The sequence below is a fragment of the Eretmochelys imbricata genome, chromosome 3, assembly GCF_965152235.1.
Source record: "Eretmochelys imbricata isolate rEreImb1 chromosome 3, rEreImb1.hap1, whole genome shotgun sequence".
NCBI lineage: Eukaryota > Metazoa > Chordata > Testudines > Cheloniidae > Eretmochelys > Eretmochelys imbricata.
The window spans coordinates 10,392,926-10,409,919 of record NC_135574.1 but is presented as its reverse complement, the minus strand read 5'-3'; the positions used below and the strand labels follow the sequence as shown (position 1 = coordinate 10,409,919).

The window sequence follows — 16,994 nt, the reverse complement described above, 5'->3', positions numbered from 1 at the left end:
CCCCCACCCCCCCACTGTTCCTCAGACGTTCTTGTCAACTGCTGGAAATGGCCCACCTTGATTATCACTACAAAAGGTTTTCCCCCCACCCCCAGCCCCGCTCTCCTGCTGGTAATAGCTCACCTTACCCGATCACTCTCCTTACAGTGTGTATGGTAACACCCATTGTTTCATGTTCTCTATGTATATAAATCTCCCCACTGTATTTTCCACTGAATGCATCCGATGAAGTGGGCTGTGGCTCACGAAAGCTTTTGCTCAAATAAATTTGTTAGTCTCGAAGGTTCCACAAGTCCTCCTGTTCTTTTCTCCTGTCAGCAGTAACCCAAGCAAACCAAGTCATTCTCTCCAGGCAGAGCCTCTTCAATAATTCGCTATAAATAATGTGTACTAGTTACTGTTCCTTCTTACCTATACAACGTGTCGCATGTTGCCATGGATATTGGATCTATATTATGCCTGAGCTGGAGTATATACCGTATCGCACTGATGAAGTGCACAAGCTTAGAGGGTGGCATTGACTCCTGTGCAGAAGGCAGTGCAAAGGGCTGAACATAACTTAGGTCCCAGATTTCGGATATGATGGATCTCTGTTTATCCTAGCCAGAGGCTGGGAGCAAATTAGGGTTAGGGTTACGAAACTGGTTCTCTTAGAACTCCACACACTTTTTTACATGCTTATAACTTTCCGCATTAGCTTTCTGATCCCCGGTGAATGTACCTCGGGGGGAAGCGGGAACAAAATCCCTTTTGTCAGCGTTGAATTTGGAAAGGGTGGGAGGGATAAGACACTTTGCTGTTCAAAAGAAAAATCTATTTGCACGTTTTGAGACAGGGCGGCCTGGGAGGTTTCACAGTGAAAATTGCCTATTTTCGCTTGGGGCGAGAGTGGCGACGGGTTCGAGGCTCGCAATGGCAGTGGTTTGTCTTTCAATGCAGAAAAAATCCTGAGCCAGGGACCTGTGACAATGAGAGAAAGTGTCATTTCCCCACTGGGGAATACCAGTGCAGGGACAGGAGGTAAGGGCCTGATCCTGGAACAGTAGTTTCAGGATCCTATTGTACTAGCCACATACAGACACAGTGAGGGACAATCCCTGCTCTGAATAGTTTATGCAACCTAAATAGACAAGACAGACAAAAGAATCTGTAGAGCACCGACCACAAAGGGGGCAGGGCAAGGCGCTACCATAATCCAAATAATTATAAGTATTTATATCCCCATTTCACACCTAGGGAACTGCATCGCAGAGGCCCACATCCTTCTAGGCACCTCATTCTTGTTGATTTCAATGGGAGTTGGGTGTTTAGATACCTTTAAAGATCTCGACCGGAGAGAGTGACTTAACCAAGATCACACAGAGACTCTGTGGAAGAACTGGCAGCTGGACCCAGATTGCCTATCGCCCTGCTTTAGCCACTAACTCACCCTTCCTCAGCAGCATGCATGGATCCTAACAGCCAGCCTCTGATGCTTCCATCAGACATCCAGACGAGCAGCAGCGAGAGCTGCGAGCTTGAATCGACTCTAGCTTTGCAGCCTCATCCTGCTCCTAAGATAGCTCCCATGAATTTGGGGAGCAGGAACAAGCCTGTCGCTTGAATAGCTCTCCACCTACAGACTGTCTGTGTGTATATTATCAGCTTCCCAGTCGGTTTCCCTGCCGACACACAACGGTGGGGCAAACCTTGCTGCCTGCTGGTGTTTATTTTAAATTGAATCTTCGCTGAAAAGATTTGCGAGGAGTAATTGTGGTCTTAATTTCAAAATTACAGGGGCCCTCGTGGGCATGAATAGCAGGCAGAAGAATGACTGAATCACTCAGATTACAATATTTAGTGTATTCAGCTAGAAGGCTGGATATCCACTGGCAGTTCTTTCTGGGCATGCTACCAACCCAGCAGTACGTATTTTTGTTTTGTGTTTTTAGTCCTTTGGATCTGTTCCTAGCTCAGTCACAGACCTAGCGCATGACCTTGAGAAAGTCACTTAACTTATCTGGGCCTAACATCACCCCGTTCCATGTAACAATAGTAGTGCTTAGATCTCACATGTTAGCCTCATTTATCTCCATTTTACAGATGGGTAAGCTGAGGCACAAACAGGGGAAGTGATATGGCTACAGGGAGTCAGTGAGAATAGAACCCACATCTTAATCCACTGCCATCTCAGCTGACTAATAAATCTTGCCTACCTCAGAGCAGTGATGTCTGTAAAACATGCTAATAGCCTCACGTGAAAGGTGCCAGCAGTGCAGGGTTAGTCTCAGACGAAGAGGTGTGTGAGCAGAGTGGAGGTATGTGAAATTTCAAAGTTTAAAGGTTTGTTCCCAATACTGTTCTATTCTACAGCTGCCCTTATACTGCGCCCATCACCGTATGTTCATTAAGCGACGCGATTAACACCTGTCATGTGTTGTTTGCTCTCTCCGCCTCTTCCCAAGGGGAGAAGAGGGTGCAGTGGAGTGTTTTGTTTTGGTAGGGTTTTAGGTCTTGTTCTGTTTTTCAAGATACAGATTGCTCTGTGTTTATGTCAGAGAAGACAAGGAGCCCACAACCCCAGGTCCAAACACACTGAACTTTGGAAAGATTTGGGGTCTGAATCCCAGTCTGGATATTTATGTCACAGTCACCCCTTTTATCTATAACAGGCCAAACTCTGTCCCCTCCTCCCGATCTTCTGCAATGAGGAGATAGATCTGAATATTATGGCTTGGGACCAAAAGTTCAGATGCTTGAACAGACCTAATCCTTTGTATCTGAAACATTAAGGTCTGAAAAACTGGGCTGGAACAAAAAATGTTAATCAAACATTTCCCAACCCCCTTTGGCTTGAATTCTGACTGGAAGTCTGAGCTTTTACTTCATCTGAGCCTGTTTGATCGAGAGCCTCACTTCACCAATGGCCAATGCTGGATGTTTCAGAGGAAGGTGTAAAACCTCCAGAATGCATCTAGTTATGCAATGCTATGCTATCACTAGAGAGGGACTAGGCTATCTTCCTGACCTCATTATGGCCTGAAGCTTAAGGATTGAGAGATCTTCATGACAAAGGTTTCTCTAAAACTTAGAGCTTGTTAATTCTTGCCTAAGAAAACCATCAGAAATCTGTAGTGAAGTAACATAACCCAGGAAGAGCTTTGCACAGTGGTTTATAACGTGCTTTCACATGCTGCATTCCAGCCAGGTTTTAGGAGGAGCTGTCACTCAGCTGTCATTTCCTTTTTTTTCCTTGCAGTTAAAACAATCATTTGTTATTTTTAGGTGTTTTCCGTAATTAAAGTGACGCCGGAGCGGAGAACCAGCTGATGTGGCTGGCAGGCTTATGAGAGCTTGCTTTTGTGCATCAAGTCAGCAGATGGAAGCTGTTCTCAGAAGGATTCCCTGAGTTTTGCTGTTGCCCTGAACTTTACAATCAACCTCTATAACATTTTACTACAGAAGAGGATGTCGTTGCCCAGAATCCAAATAGAAGAGGTGGTGGACAGTCCAGATGCCTCCTCTGAGAATGCCACACCCCCACATGACCACCTGAGAAGCCTGAAGGCTCTGACAGAGAAACTGAGACTGGAGACCAGGCGCCCTTCCTACTTGGAGTGGAAAGCCAAACTTGAGGACCAGACGTGGAAGAGTCCCAAGCCCTCTGCGGGGGAAGAGGTTAAAGAAGAGAAAAAGGCCACAGAGGAAGTCATTCCTTTAAGAAAGGTGCAGGTGCATCTCAAAGGGAGTTCTTCCCAGGAGAAGGTGACTCTTACTTCAGGGAAACTAAGTGGTTTTGAAAGCATTGAGGAAGCTCTGAATTGGCTCAGGAAGGAACTGGTAAGTGGTTTCCTTTCCAAGATAAATAATGGTCTTAAAAGAGAAGATTAAAGTGACTGTCTAGTCCAGTGGTTCCCAAAGTGGGGTCTGCCATGGGTTATGTGGGGGTCCGCCCCTTGAGCCAGATTACAGCAGTGGGGCTGGAATGCGCTGGTACAGTGTTATGACACTTTTACCACAAGGGGGACACCATCTTGTTCTCAAAATGGCGTCCTCTCCACAGTGTGGTCTCACCGTACATGTAAGGTCACCCTGTGCAGAGGACACCATCTTGTGCAAGGTCACGCTGTGTGGAGCAGGCCATTTTGAGAATAAAAGGGTGTCCTTGCACTTCGTGACCTCACACACATGGTACAGGAGAGCTCACGCTGGTGGGGGCATTCCAGGAGTACCAGGACCTGCCTGTCCATGACTACACCACAAATATAATTTTAGTTAAAGTGAAAATAAGGGTGATGTGTAGGGCCCTACCAAATTCACTGACCGTGAAAGCTGGTCTCCCCCATGAAATCGGGTCTTTTGTGTGCTTGTCCCTATGCTATACAGATTTCACAGGGAGACCAGCGTTTCTCAAATTGGGGGTCCTCACCCAAAAGGGAGTTGCGGGGTGGGGGAGGGTCACAAGATTATTTTAGGGCGGGCACAGTATTGCCACCCTTACTTCTGCGCTGCCCTCAGAGCCGGGCACCCAGCAGCAGCGCAGAAGTAAGGGTAGCAATTCCGCAACCCACACCTTGCAATAACCTTGCAACCCCCCTCGACTCCTTTTCGGGTCAGGACCCCTACAATTACAACCCTGTGAAATTTCAACTTTAAATACCTGAAATCATGAAATGTACGATTTTAAAAAATCCTCTGACCGTGAAATTGACCAAAATGGACCGTGAATTTGTAGACAAAAATGGATCCATGGTTAAAATGTGGAAGCATTAAGAAGAAATATGTATCTACTATTGAAAGGGACTATGAACTCAGCAAGGATCAAATAATAACTAACCCAACAAAGAGAATAATAAGAACATGAAATCTATGTATAAAAAACGAAACGGGCCCGGGGAATTTAGTCAGATGGCAAATGGATCCTTGGTGGAGAAAAGTTTGGGAACCATCGGTCTGGTACATTCTGTCTTTGGGACTCACTCGTTACAGCAAAGAACAATCTTTTGGGGTTTTTCTTTCTCTGGTAGGAGCAGGGGGCGGTTTGGGGACAGCAAGGTTGTGTGATAGCATTATTTAGGAGGTCGTACCTGGAGCTGAATCCAAGCATCTGGGCTGCCACTGGGTTCTATTAAGGTGGGAAAACACTACACAGCAAACAATCCCTTTGATGAACGGTAGCCTCTTTTATTTTTGTTTTGTCTATTTGCAAATTACAGGTGACCAGGTGACAATTCGTACACAGGGATTGGCTATTACAACAAACTGGTTGTGAGAAAAGATGTCAGCCTCATGAGATAGTCTCTCTGTCTCTGGGTTTTTTATGGTCCCCATTACGCTAGTATCTGAGGGCGTGATAACATTCAATGTATTTATCTTCACAACACCCCTGTAGGGCAATGTTGTTATCCCCATTTTACAGATGGGGGAACTGAAGCGCAAAGAGGCTAAGTGACTTGCCCAAGGTCACATGGGAAGTCCGTGGCACAGCAGAGGCTTAACCCCAAGTCTATCAAGACTCCAGTGCTCTAACCACCCAACAATCCATTCCTCATTGTCACAATGAGTATTTATTCTCTATTATTCATGCCATGTGACTGTTCACCTGAGTCACGTTGTTTTATTCCTGTTGCCTGATTGGACATCCTAGGCATTATAAAAGGAAAAGGTTCCTTGTTTGCTTGTGAACACTCTGCCAACATTCATAATTGTTTGCCAGATTTGCAGTAATAATCATAATGTCTCTTCTAAATGGCGGTGAGAGCACTTTGGGTGTGAGTGTGCTTGTGAATATTTATTTGCACGAGTGCTTTGCTTTCCACAAGAAAAAAAATCTTGTGAATAAAATTTTTGCCACCCAAATATTGGCAAATAAATGAATAAACATGACTTAATGAGTTTCATTCACAAGAATATTCACACATACATTTTACTGCATTTGCCCAGCACTGCTTTACCTGTATATAAATTATTTGTAAAAGTGATGTGTGATTTTGGTTGTCTCAGTTTTTGGGTGTCCAGCTTGATACACTTGCCAGGGGTCTGATTTTCAGAGTGCAGCTGCGTGGCCCTTTTCTGAAAATCAGCCTCTTTAAGGAGTCTCAAGTTGGGCCCCCCCAAAATCACTAGTCGTGTTAGAAAATCTTGGCACATTGCCTCAGATTAGGATCCATGTCGAATTTGAGTTTATGACTCAAACCTCACTCCCCAATGGCCTTCATCTGAAAAACAGATCTGAACAGGCCCAGTGATGATGGCAAGGTGCAAGTTTTGTTTTCCAAGCCCCAAGTTCAAGAGGATTTGCATCTGGACTTTGGATTCTGCCTTTTACCCAGGTAGAGATTTATTTTGAGCCCCACTGTGCTGTTCCGATCTGGGGCTTGGGTTTGGGGATGGACGCACACAATGTGGTGAAAGATAAAAGTGGTAAATAAACAGAGAAAGATAAAATAAAAAGAAGAAAAAGAGCTATCTACATGTCCCACGCTCCTAATGATACCCATGGGCACTTACAAGACACTCATCACTGGATCTGACTGCATCTTACATAATTTAGAAGAATTTCCCTGAAACAAAGAGCATGTTTTTGACTCACCACACCACTTCATCCCCACCTAGAATGGACCAAAGATGGGGAACAGCTGCCAGCAGACTGTTAGAGCATATCAAGGCTTGAAGTTGGCAAAATGCCCTAACAAACAAAATACCCATCTTATACTGTGCTCTAAGGGTGAAATCCTGGCCCTACTGAAATCAATGGCAAAGCAACCATGGACTTTGGTGGGGCTAGGATTTTATCTTACAGGTCAAATTCTGCCTCAATTGCACCCCAGTGAATGGGCGTTACACTTGCAACTCTCAGGGTACAATTTGCCTCCAGATGTGGCTAGGCTTGGGTTTACCTGTACTCTAGCAGGAGCAAATACCAAGCAAAGAGGGCCTGCCACTGACAACATCTTGCCCTGGGGAGCTTGGCATGCCATCCAACACCCTACCCCGTGGGCCTTGGCGTGCTACCAGGTGAGCGATAAGTATTTCTGGCCTGTGTTATATGCACAGAAAAAGGGAGCTGGGAATGCCGTGAGCTCCATCCCGGGACAGCCACTCCAGCTGAATGCAGGTGCAGCAACAGGGCATCACATGAGAGGCAATCTCTGAGGAACTCAGGACACGGATAATTTAGGGCATAACCAGCATCCTAATTACCTTCTGGAACGGACCTGGCAGCAGAGTACAGAGCAGCAGTCTAATTGGCTTTCGCCAGTCTGCCCTGAGCAACAGAGTGGCCATCTGCATTCTGTGCTAGCCAGAGCGGCCTTCCCTGGAAGTCACGTTAGAGCAGGTGGTGCTCATCTAACCCTTGAGGGGTCAAAGGCACACACATGTTGGGACACCCAGCCAAGAAACGGGTCAATTAAAATTGCCCAGATATAAAATTAAAGCTCTAGCTTAGAGCTAAGCCCTTGCTGCAAACCCAGAGCATATAATTTCTTCCAGGGACATAAGGCACATCCTTCAGCTCCTCAAAAGGAGCAAGTTTGATTCCTCAAGGCCACAGGTCCAATCAGAGAGGCCAAAGGGGCAAATCCAAGACCTTATTGCAAATCTAGGGGAAATGTTCATGGTCTTCAGCTCCAGTGGTCCAGGAAGAGATAGCACTCACTGAGAATCACATGATAACACATTAGGGCCAGCCCCTCAGCTAGTGTACATCATTAGTACAGCTCTGCTGAAGTCAATGGAGTTGCACCGATTGACACCAGTTGACCATCTGGCCTTTAAAGTCGGATAGAGTCTGGAATGCAAATTCCCTCCCAAGGCCCATTTTGCAGCTGTAACTGCAAATTGTGCAGCTCAGCACACTACAAGCTTCTCGAGGGGTTGAACAGCTTTCAGTCCCAGCATGCTCGAGCCCTGGAAATTATTCCCATGTTTGATTTTTGTGCTAGGTGAACAGTTCTGACCAGCTCTGAGTATTCAAATCAGGTTAAAGGTCTTTTAATATCATAGAGTAAATCCCTAACTTCCCCGCTCAATGAAAACCAGCAGTTAAGTCAATGGGAGTAAAGTCTTAAGGAGTGGGCCCGTAGAAAATAAGGCCTGGTCTACACTAGAGTTAGGTCAGCGCAAGGCAGCTTACGTCGATCTGCCTGTGGAAATGTCTACACTTACATTTTGTTCCCACCGATGTAACTGTCCAGCAACACCGATTTAATAACTTCACCTCCACGAGCGGCGTAGAGGCAAGGTCAATGCAGTTGGGTCGACACGGTCTCAGTGTAGACACTGTGTAGCTTACGTCAACTGTTACTGGCTTTCAGGAGCCTTCCCACAATGCCCCACACTGACAGTACAATTGAAACGAGCGCTGCTGGTGAGGACGCGCACTGACACAAGGAGTAAAGTTTAGACATATACAAGCAATGTAGTTACTGCGGCAGCTGTATGCTGACATAACTTAGGTTGACTTAATTTTGTAGTGTAGACATGGCCTAAGTAACATTGCAACCAACATTGGCTTTTCTTGGTATTTACAAAGCAGAGTAAATTAATCAGTGTCCTGAGGGTGGAAGGCCCAACATCTGCCCTCACCACAGATTCAGATTCTGCTCACAGATGTGGTTAGCTCTGACTGAAGTAATGGACTTTGACTCTTAATATTTAGTTGTTTTCAGGGATCGGCCAACAGGTTCAGACAGACGAAGGGAGCCAGGTCCTGTCCTGCAGTAAAGCTGGTTGGCATGGAGGGTGTGGCAGCGTGGAAAAGAAAGTGGAAGAAAAAAAAGTGAAAATGTTGAAATGAAACCTTTTGATTTCATTGGAAATTGTTTTGCTTTGTTTTGCAATCCAAACGCTTTGGAAAATTTGAGACGAATTTGCGACATTTTTCGGACAACCCAAATCTGCATTTTTCGGCAACCTTAAGCTTAGTCCAAAAAAATTTTCACCCAGCTCTACTGTGAATATAGTTGGTGTGAATGGTCAGATTTACTAAGGTAGATCCGACTTCTAGTGAAGTCATTGAGAGTCTTCCCATTGACTTCAGTGGGCACTGGCTCAGGTCCTAATTAAAAAGGCAGTAATGGTATCTAAACCTTAGTGATCCTTGGTGTCTCCACTTCAGATCAATTTCTCATCCACATCAAAAGCTCTGTTACTCTGCAACAGGTTTCCAAATGGGCCTATTTTTATCCCAGCCTCTGCTCCCAAAATGAGCTAAATGGGCACTAAACTGAATTCGGAAGAAGAAGCTCGAGCAGGAACACTGTTGACGTGCACCTCATTGCAGATTGTGCTGGTGTTGTGGGGGGATGGGGAGGAGTCCTTTGGCTTTTCTCAGATTGGATTTACTGAGAGATGCTGGACTGGCAGCCCGGGCGAGCAAAGCTCTCTCTTTATGACAGCATGGACTGTTGCAATGCAACTTCCATCCGCTGCCCCACCAGTGTTTCTCAATTCTAACTCAGTCAGCCAGCTGCAGCCTGATTGGCCAGGACCATTCTCCTCCCACTGCCCTGATCTGCATTGCAACAGAGAGAGATGCTGGGAAATATCACCCTATGGCACACAGGAGTTCCCTGGGGCAGCTTTTCTGTGCTCTGCCCCCTCCTGACCTCCACTGAAGCGAGGGGCACAGGCTCCCAAATGATGGTCCAAGGGGCCCTTGCTGGTGGTGTGCAGAGATCTGGCTGCTCCTATGGTGCTGGTTTCTTTTTGCTTTCCATCAGGTGTATGCCATGGAAAGAGGTTAAAAACAAACGAAATATTTTCCTAATATTACTGTCCCACAGAAGTACTGACTATCGTTAAAAGCAGAGAGGAAGGACAGTGCAGTGATTAGGACACTAACTTAGAATGTGGGACGCTGTAACAAGGAACTTAATCTTCTTTCAAAGCAGAGTACAGAACATGGATTGACTGGCCTGTTAGTACACTGTATTCCTTGTGTTGTATGGACACAAGTCATTGGAGTGCGCACTAACTAAAGTTAACGTGGACTCATTCCTGCCCCCTGCCCCCAGTCCCTACCCTGTGTAGACAAGCTCAGACTCTCTGTGCTTCAGTTCCCCATCTGTACACTGAGCTTATAGCACTTACATTAAGGATTGCAAAGTGCTCAGATACTACTGTAATGGAGACTTTATAAGTACCTTATCTAGATGGACAGGACTATTATGGGGTTGCACTGAGAGGGGAGTGATCTGCATGGATGGGAATGGAAAGAGAGGTAGGTCCATGGAACTCTCTATTATGATGTGCTCTCCACTGTAAATATCTGATAAAGGGCCTTCTGGGCTGGTGAGGGTGAGCAGAATGCATCCCTTTGGTTAGGAAGGAGGTACTGAGACTTCACTGCTGCGCCACATGAAAATGGAGGTTATATACCAATAGCTAAAAGAAAAGGAGGACTTGTGGCACCTTAGAGACTAACCAATTTATTTGAGCATAAGCTTTCCTGAGCTACAGCTCACTTCATCAGATGCATACTGTGGAAAATACAGAAGATGTTTTTATACACACAGACCATGAAAAAATGGGTGTTTACCACTACAAAAGGTTTTCTCTCCCCCCACCCCACTCTCCTGCTGGTAATAGCTTATCTAAAGAAATCGCTCTCCTTAGCTCCAATAGCTGGGACACATACCTTCTGTTGTCTCAGAATGGGACAAAACCAATGGGGCATTTCTGCGTCCCTTGTTGAAAACTGAGCAAGTAGGAAAGAGGAGAGCAAATTCTCCTTAAAATGCGAATAAATCGACACTAAGGAATAATCCTGCATTGGCAGGGGCAGGAATCCAGGGCTCAGTCTTGCACTGTTGAAATCAACGGGAGTTTTGACTTCAATAGAAGTAGGACCAGGCACTAGTTGTGCTAGCTGGTCTTTTCCGCCTCTAATTTCCAGATTTCCATGATAAAATAGGATCCACACCCCTCTGATTATATGACAGGGTTCAGTTGGGGTGTTCTGCTCTCCTGCCTTTTTAAATGTAAATGGATCTGTTCAAAACAGAAATCATATTGAAAGAGATTTCTTACCAGCCACTTCTGAACTGGATTCTGGAATATCCAATTGACTGTTCACCAATCATGCTGTCAGTTGTTTGTTCTTCACACAGCTGGGCTGTTTACCTGTTTATTTATAATTGGTTTCATTGTCCAGGTCAGATGAAGTTGAGCCACGTGTTACAGTTGTGTTGCTGGCCCAGCAGGGGAATGTTTAAATTGAAAAACAACTGTGGCCACTGACACGTAAACAGTAGCCATGTTCACTCTTTCCAGTAAGTTGTGTAGAACTCTGTCTACCTGACAGTGTCCCTTTATAACGGAGGTCATTCATAATTGACAGTGCCTTCTGTCACACTTGGGTTAGGTGTTTCCGTTACTGTCAACTAGGAACTAGAACAGCAGAGCCGCGGTTAGGATTTCTGGTTTCTGCCCCAAGCTCTGCTAACTTTCTGGGTGATCTTGGACAAGTCACTTAACCTTCCTCTGCAGATCTGGTCCGGTCTCCCATCAGTGACAAGTGAACTGCCTAGATGGCTCAGAGATCAGCAATTCCAATGTTGCTGCACCATGGTTTGCCCCTCTGTAAAATGGGAACAGCTCTAATACATAGCCCCTCGCATTCATGGGGAGGGAGCGATCAGTTGGTCTCAGAGAATCATAGAATCATAGAATCATAGAATATCAGGGTTGGAAGGGACCCCTGAAGGTCATCTAGTCCAACCCCCTGCTCGAAGCAGGACCAATTCCCAGTTAAATCATCCCAGCCAGGGCTTTGTCAAGCCTGACCTTAAAAACTTCCAAGGAAGGAGATTCCACCACCTCCCTAGGCAACGCATTCCAGTGTTTCACCACCCTCTTAGTGAAAAAGTTTTTCCTAATATCCAATCTAAACCTCCCCCACTGCAACTTGAGACCATTACTCCTCGTTCTGTCATCTGCTACCATTGAGAACAGTCTAGAGCCATCCTCTTTGGAACCCCCTTTCAGGTAGTTGAAAGCAGCTATCAAATCCCCCCTCATTCTTCTCTTCTGCAGGCTAAACAATCCCAGCTCCCTCAGCCTCTCCTCATAAGTCATGTGTTCTAGACCCCTAATCATTTTTGTTGCCCTTCGCTGGACTCTCTCCAATTTATCCACATCCTTCTTGTAGTGTGGGGCCCAAAACTGGACACAGTATTCCAGATGAGGCCTCACCAATGTCGAATAGAGGGGGACGATCACGTCCCTCGATCTGCTCGCTATGCCCCTACTTATACATCCCAAAATGCCATTGGCCTTCTTGGCAACAAGGGCACACTGCTGACTCATATCCAGCTTCTCATCCACTGTCACCCCTAGGTCCTTTTCCACAGAACTGCTGCCTAGCCATTCGGTCCCTAGTCTGTAGCGGTGCATTGGATTCTTCCGTCCTAAGTGCAGGACCCTGCACTTATCCTTATTGAACCTCATCAGATTTCTTTTGGCCCAATCCTCCAATTTGTCTAGGTCCTTCTGTATCCTATCCCTCCCCTCCAGCGTATCTACCACTCCTCCCAGTTTAGTATCGTCCGCAAATTTGCTGAGAGTGCAATCCACACCATCCTCCAGATTTGAGATCCTCCAGGGAAAGGTGCTCTGTAAGTGCAGAGGGCAGGGGGTCTGATTCTCAGAGCTACTGAGCACCCAGAACTGCAGTTGAAGTTCATGGGATCTGTGGGTGCTCAGCACCCCTGAAAATCGTCACATCAGGGAAGTGAGCTATATAGAGGCAGATTCACACTGCTGTAAATTGCCATAGTTCCATTGTGATGATGGTTATTTTAGACCGAACAAGCCTTTGGTGATGCCTGGTTTTCCTTTGTGTATCTCGAGCCAACTCCCCATGAGTGGAACATGGCCTCATGGATTCCACTCATAGCCCAGTCACCACAAATACATGCCTCAAATGTGTAAACATCCCGAAGGAGTTGTTACCACACAAGATGTTCGTTAGTTGTCAAGAAGCAAAACTCTGAATGTCAGATCCCAATCAGAGATGGGCAGAGTCTCCAGCGTCATTGCTCCATTGTGCTGATAATCCTTTTGTCAGCCATCACAAAGCTTTGTTTCTTTTTCCTTTATGTATTGTCTGGAAGGAAAAAGGCAGCTCTTCTTAACGGAGCTCAGCCGAAAGAGAAGCAACTTCCCACCCAGCCCCTAACCCCACCCGCCACAGAAGCGAACAAAGCCGGAGGAGAGCTTTATCTCCCTGGGAAAATGTTGCTACCATCAGTCACTGCAGCTCCGGTTTCTGGTGCGTTGTCTCTCTCTCTTTGTGATTCAGCCTGTGGGGATGATAATGCTGCTTAGCACACTCAGAGCCCTTTGCATGCGGAGATCTCAAAGTGCAAGGTGTTGGAACTGGCAAAGAGAATGACAGTGACTTGCCCAGCAGAGCTAAGAATAGTATTCATGGCTCGCCTTGTTAAAACCTCAGCTGTCGCCATGGGGTGGGCAAGAAGGGGAGAGGAAAGTCTGAGATTAGAGCTATGAGCACCATCTGCCATCTTGGTATTTTGGCTTGTGTGAAAACGTCAGGGTGCCTTAACAGCGTATCAGCGCCTCGTCAGAAAGGCCAGAGTGGGTTCCAAAAAAGGAAAAGCTAGTTTAATGAAAAAATTGGAACTGTCCAAGTGGCTTTCATGTCAAGGACCCCTCTTTTGTTATTTCAACATTTCTGTGACTTTTTTAAAGATTTTTTTTTAGACTATTAACCGAAAACAGTAGCGAAAACTCAATCAAAATGGTTGTCGACATCCTTAATAAACAGAAACTTTCGGCAGCCATTTTGCCAGCCTCTTTGGTTAAAACAATAAAAACGCCTGCAGAAAAGTCAGAAAACTTCCCCCAGAAATGGAAACATTTCAACAACATCAATACTTTGTAAGGCTCTGTTTTGCTCGGGGGGTGGCGGTTGTGTGGGGAAGAGACAGGAATGACATCACAAATGCTGACAATGCTACAAGTAAGCTGCCTCTGAGCCTGGTGTAATTGCGTAACCGTGACTCAGTCCTCCCCCAGCCACTGAGATGAGGATCCAGGGTTTTCACCATGTTCTTAGGGCATTCGGGCACATTCTGCCAGGGCCTGGCAGGCTCAGCCATCCATCTGTCACCACTGCAGTAAGAGAAACCTGCCCCTGATTAATCCTGTGTTTACATCAGCCCTGAGCACACCCATCGAGCACAAGGCCTCACAGCACCCCAGGGAGGCAGAGGACTGACAGGAGGGGAAACTGAGGCCCAGAGTTGCTCAGCGACTTACCCAAGGTCCCACAAAATGGCAGGGATAGAACCAGGCCACACTCCCAGTCCCTGGTCCTGCAAGGCAGCGGTTCCATCCCCAGGCCTGCACTGAGACCATCCCTGGGCAAGGCACCAGGGTCTTTCCCCTGCAACATTGCCTGTGCAGAGACAGAGAGGAAGCAGCTTGTGCTTCTCCTGCTCAGGGCCTGCCAGGGGCTAGTTCGACCCCTGATACAAGCTGGGGCAGCCCCCTAACTCATGGTCCTGTTGCAATGGCCCTGTGAGGACTTTTCAGAACTGAACTGGTGGGACATAGGACTGCCCTGGCCACTGTCCCTGCCACCCTCTATCGCCCCTTGTCTCTGTTCGTGGGAGGAATGCATTGAGCCACATGAGCAGACTTTGTGCCCCCAGCCTCAGGGGCATTCCCCCAGGGTGCCCTCCAGCCCCTCTGCGGCAAAACCCTACACGGCAGGGATTAGCCTGATGCTCTGTGTCTGTTTCTGAGCAGCTCAGGAACAGATACAGGCTCAAACTGGAGGGAGCCCAGAGAAAGGCGACAAAAATCATAAAGGGGGTGGAGGAGCTGACTTATGGGAAAAGATGAAAAGAGCTGGATCGGTGTCAGACTGTGGCTGACTGTGCTCTGGCTTGGCCAGAAAACCACCAAGGGCCTTATCCAAAACCTATTGACATCAATGGGAGTCTTCCCACTAACTCCAGTGGGATTGGGAGCAGGCCCCAGGTTGGAAAATGAAAGCCATCTACAAGTGTTTGAAGAGGGCAAGCCCCAGAAGGAGAGCAGGGTTGGTTAGGAGGTACCAGGTAGGAGAAGCAGACTGAAACTGATGAAAGCCTAGCCTCTGTTTGTCAGAGGGTGGAGATGGATGGCGGGAGAGAGATCACTTGATCATTACTTGTTAGGTTCACTCCTTCTGGGGCACCAGGCACTGGCCACTGTCGGTAGACAGGACACTGGGCTGGGTGGACCTTTGGTCTGACCCAGTGTGGCCATTCGTATGTTCTTAAAGCAACATTTAGGAACTTTGGAATGGCCAGACTGGATCAGATGCAGGTTCCCTCTAGTCCAGTATCCTGTCTCCAGTAGTGGCCAGTACAAGACATTTCGAAGGAAGGTGTAAGAACCCCACAACTGGCAGGTGTGATGCAATTTGCTCTCCACATTCAATCTCAGCCTGGTCTGCAATAGTCACAGGCTGGCCTAAGCCCCAGAGCCTGAGGTTTTTATTTCCCTTCCAAAACTCTTTATTTTGTTGGTATTTACTAATCTAACGCTTGCTATTCTTATTCTCTGTATAATGACCAATCCCTCTTCGAATCTTGCTAATCTTTTGGCCCACGATATCCAGTGGCAATGAGTTCTACGGCCTAATAATGTGTTGGGTGAAAGGGCATTTCCTTTTATGCTTTTTGAATCTGCCACCTTTCAAGGCTAGATATCAGGAAACAACTTCTAAGCAGTGAGATCTACTATAATGCAGAACAGCATCTCCCATGGGCAGCCCCATTGCAGGAGCCACTTAAAACCGGGTGGGACAAGCCCCTGGTGAATGTAATGCACCAGACCCTGAGCTGGAGTATATCAGCCTAACTCCATGGAATTAGGCTGATTTACGCCAGCAGGCGATCTGACCCAGGGCGGTGGGAACAATTCCCGGGGAATTCTTTCCCCATCTATAATTGCTGTTTCTCTTAAGTGCTGCTCACTCGGAGATAAATCAAAGTGCCCTCAGCTAAAGGGAGAGGGAAGCTGGGTGAATCCCGAGTGCTGCGGTGACTGATTGCCCCCCCCCCGCCCCCCCGTCTCTGTGTTTCAGGCAGAAATGCGCCTGCAGGACCAGCAGCTGGCACGGCAGCTCATGCGCCTGCGAAGCGACATCAACAAGCTGAAGATCGAGCAGACCTGCCACCTGCACCGGTGCATGCTCAATGACGCCACCCACGAGCTGGAGGAGCGGGACGAGCTCGCCGACCTCTTCTGCGACTTCCCGCTCATGAGCTCCTTCAGCCTCTCCGCACCCCTCAAGCTCATCGGCGTCACCAAGATGAACATCAACTCCCGCCGGTTCTCGCTGTGCTAGAGCGGGGAGGGGGGCACGGGAGGGAGCGCCCCGGGGGGAGGGCTGGGGGAGCGGAGGTGCAGGCAGAGGGATCCCTCCACTGAACTGCCGGATCCGAAGGCTCAAGAGGATGCAGAGGGGAAGAGGTAAAATGCGGTGGATCCCACAGCTGCTCTTGCCTCCAGGTGGTGCCGGTAGATCTCAGCCCTGAGACAGTCTGGAGAAGCCTACAGGCAAGCTGGGGTATTAGAACCATCAGGAACCAGGAAGGGCCTCTGAGGCTAACACCTGCAGTTTAGTCTGCTCCTTTGCAAGTGCAATCCCACCTCCTCCTCCTCATCGGTAAGTAATTGTAAAAGACAGCCACTGGACCTCCCAGGTGCTTGGAAATCAAAGGGAAGGTTACAAGTACAGCCATGCACCAAAGCAAAACCCCTTTCATCCACCTGGGGCCAGAAACCATGGCTCCTCTAAAAAAACAATGATACTCCTCTGTTTGGAAGGGCTGAAGGTTGCTATCTTGATTAGAAAGCTAATTTCCAATAGCAGCTGCGCTTCCAAGGGATGAGTTATAGTGGGTTTATGTCGTGCACAATCCCAAAAGAACGGCAGAGAAGCTGGGCTTGTCCTGACTTGTGCCTTCGCTGTGAATGGTAACTATGGACAT

The 16,994-nt window shown here is 47.3% G+C and overlaps 1 protein-coding gene across 1 annotated transcript; it reads left to right on the top strand.

Moving 5' to 3' along the window:
- Positions 1 to 3,447: 3,447 nt before the first annotated feature.
- Positions 3,448 to 16,348, top strand: FAM167A (family with sequence similarity 167 member A). The gene is made up of 2 exons (XM_077811505.1): positions 3,448 to 3,819; positions 16,085 to 16,348. The coding sequence occupies exons 1-2, from the start codon at positions 3,448 to 3,450 to the stop codon at positions 16,346 to 16,348; spliced, it is 636 nt and encodes a 211-aa protein (XP_077667631.1).
- The last annotated feature ends 646 nt before the right edge of the window (positions 16,349 to 16,994 follow it).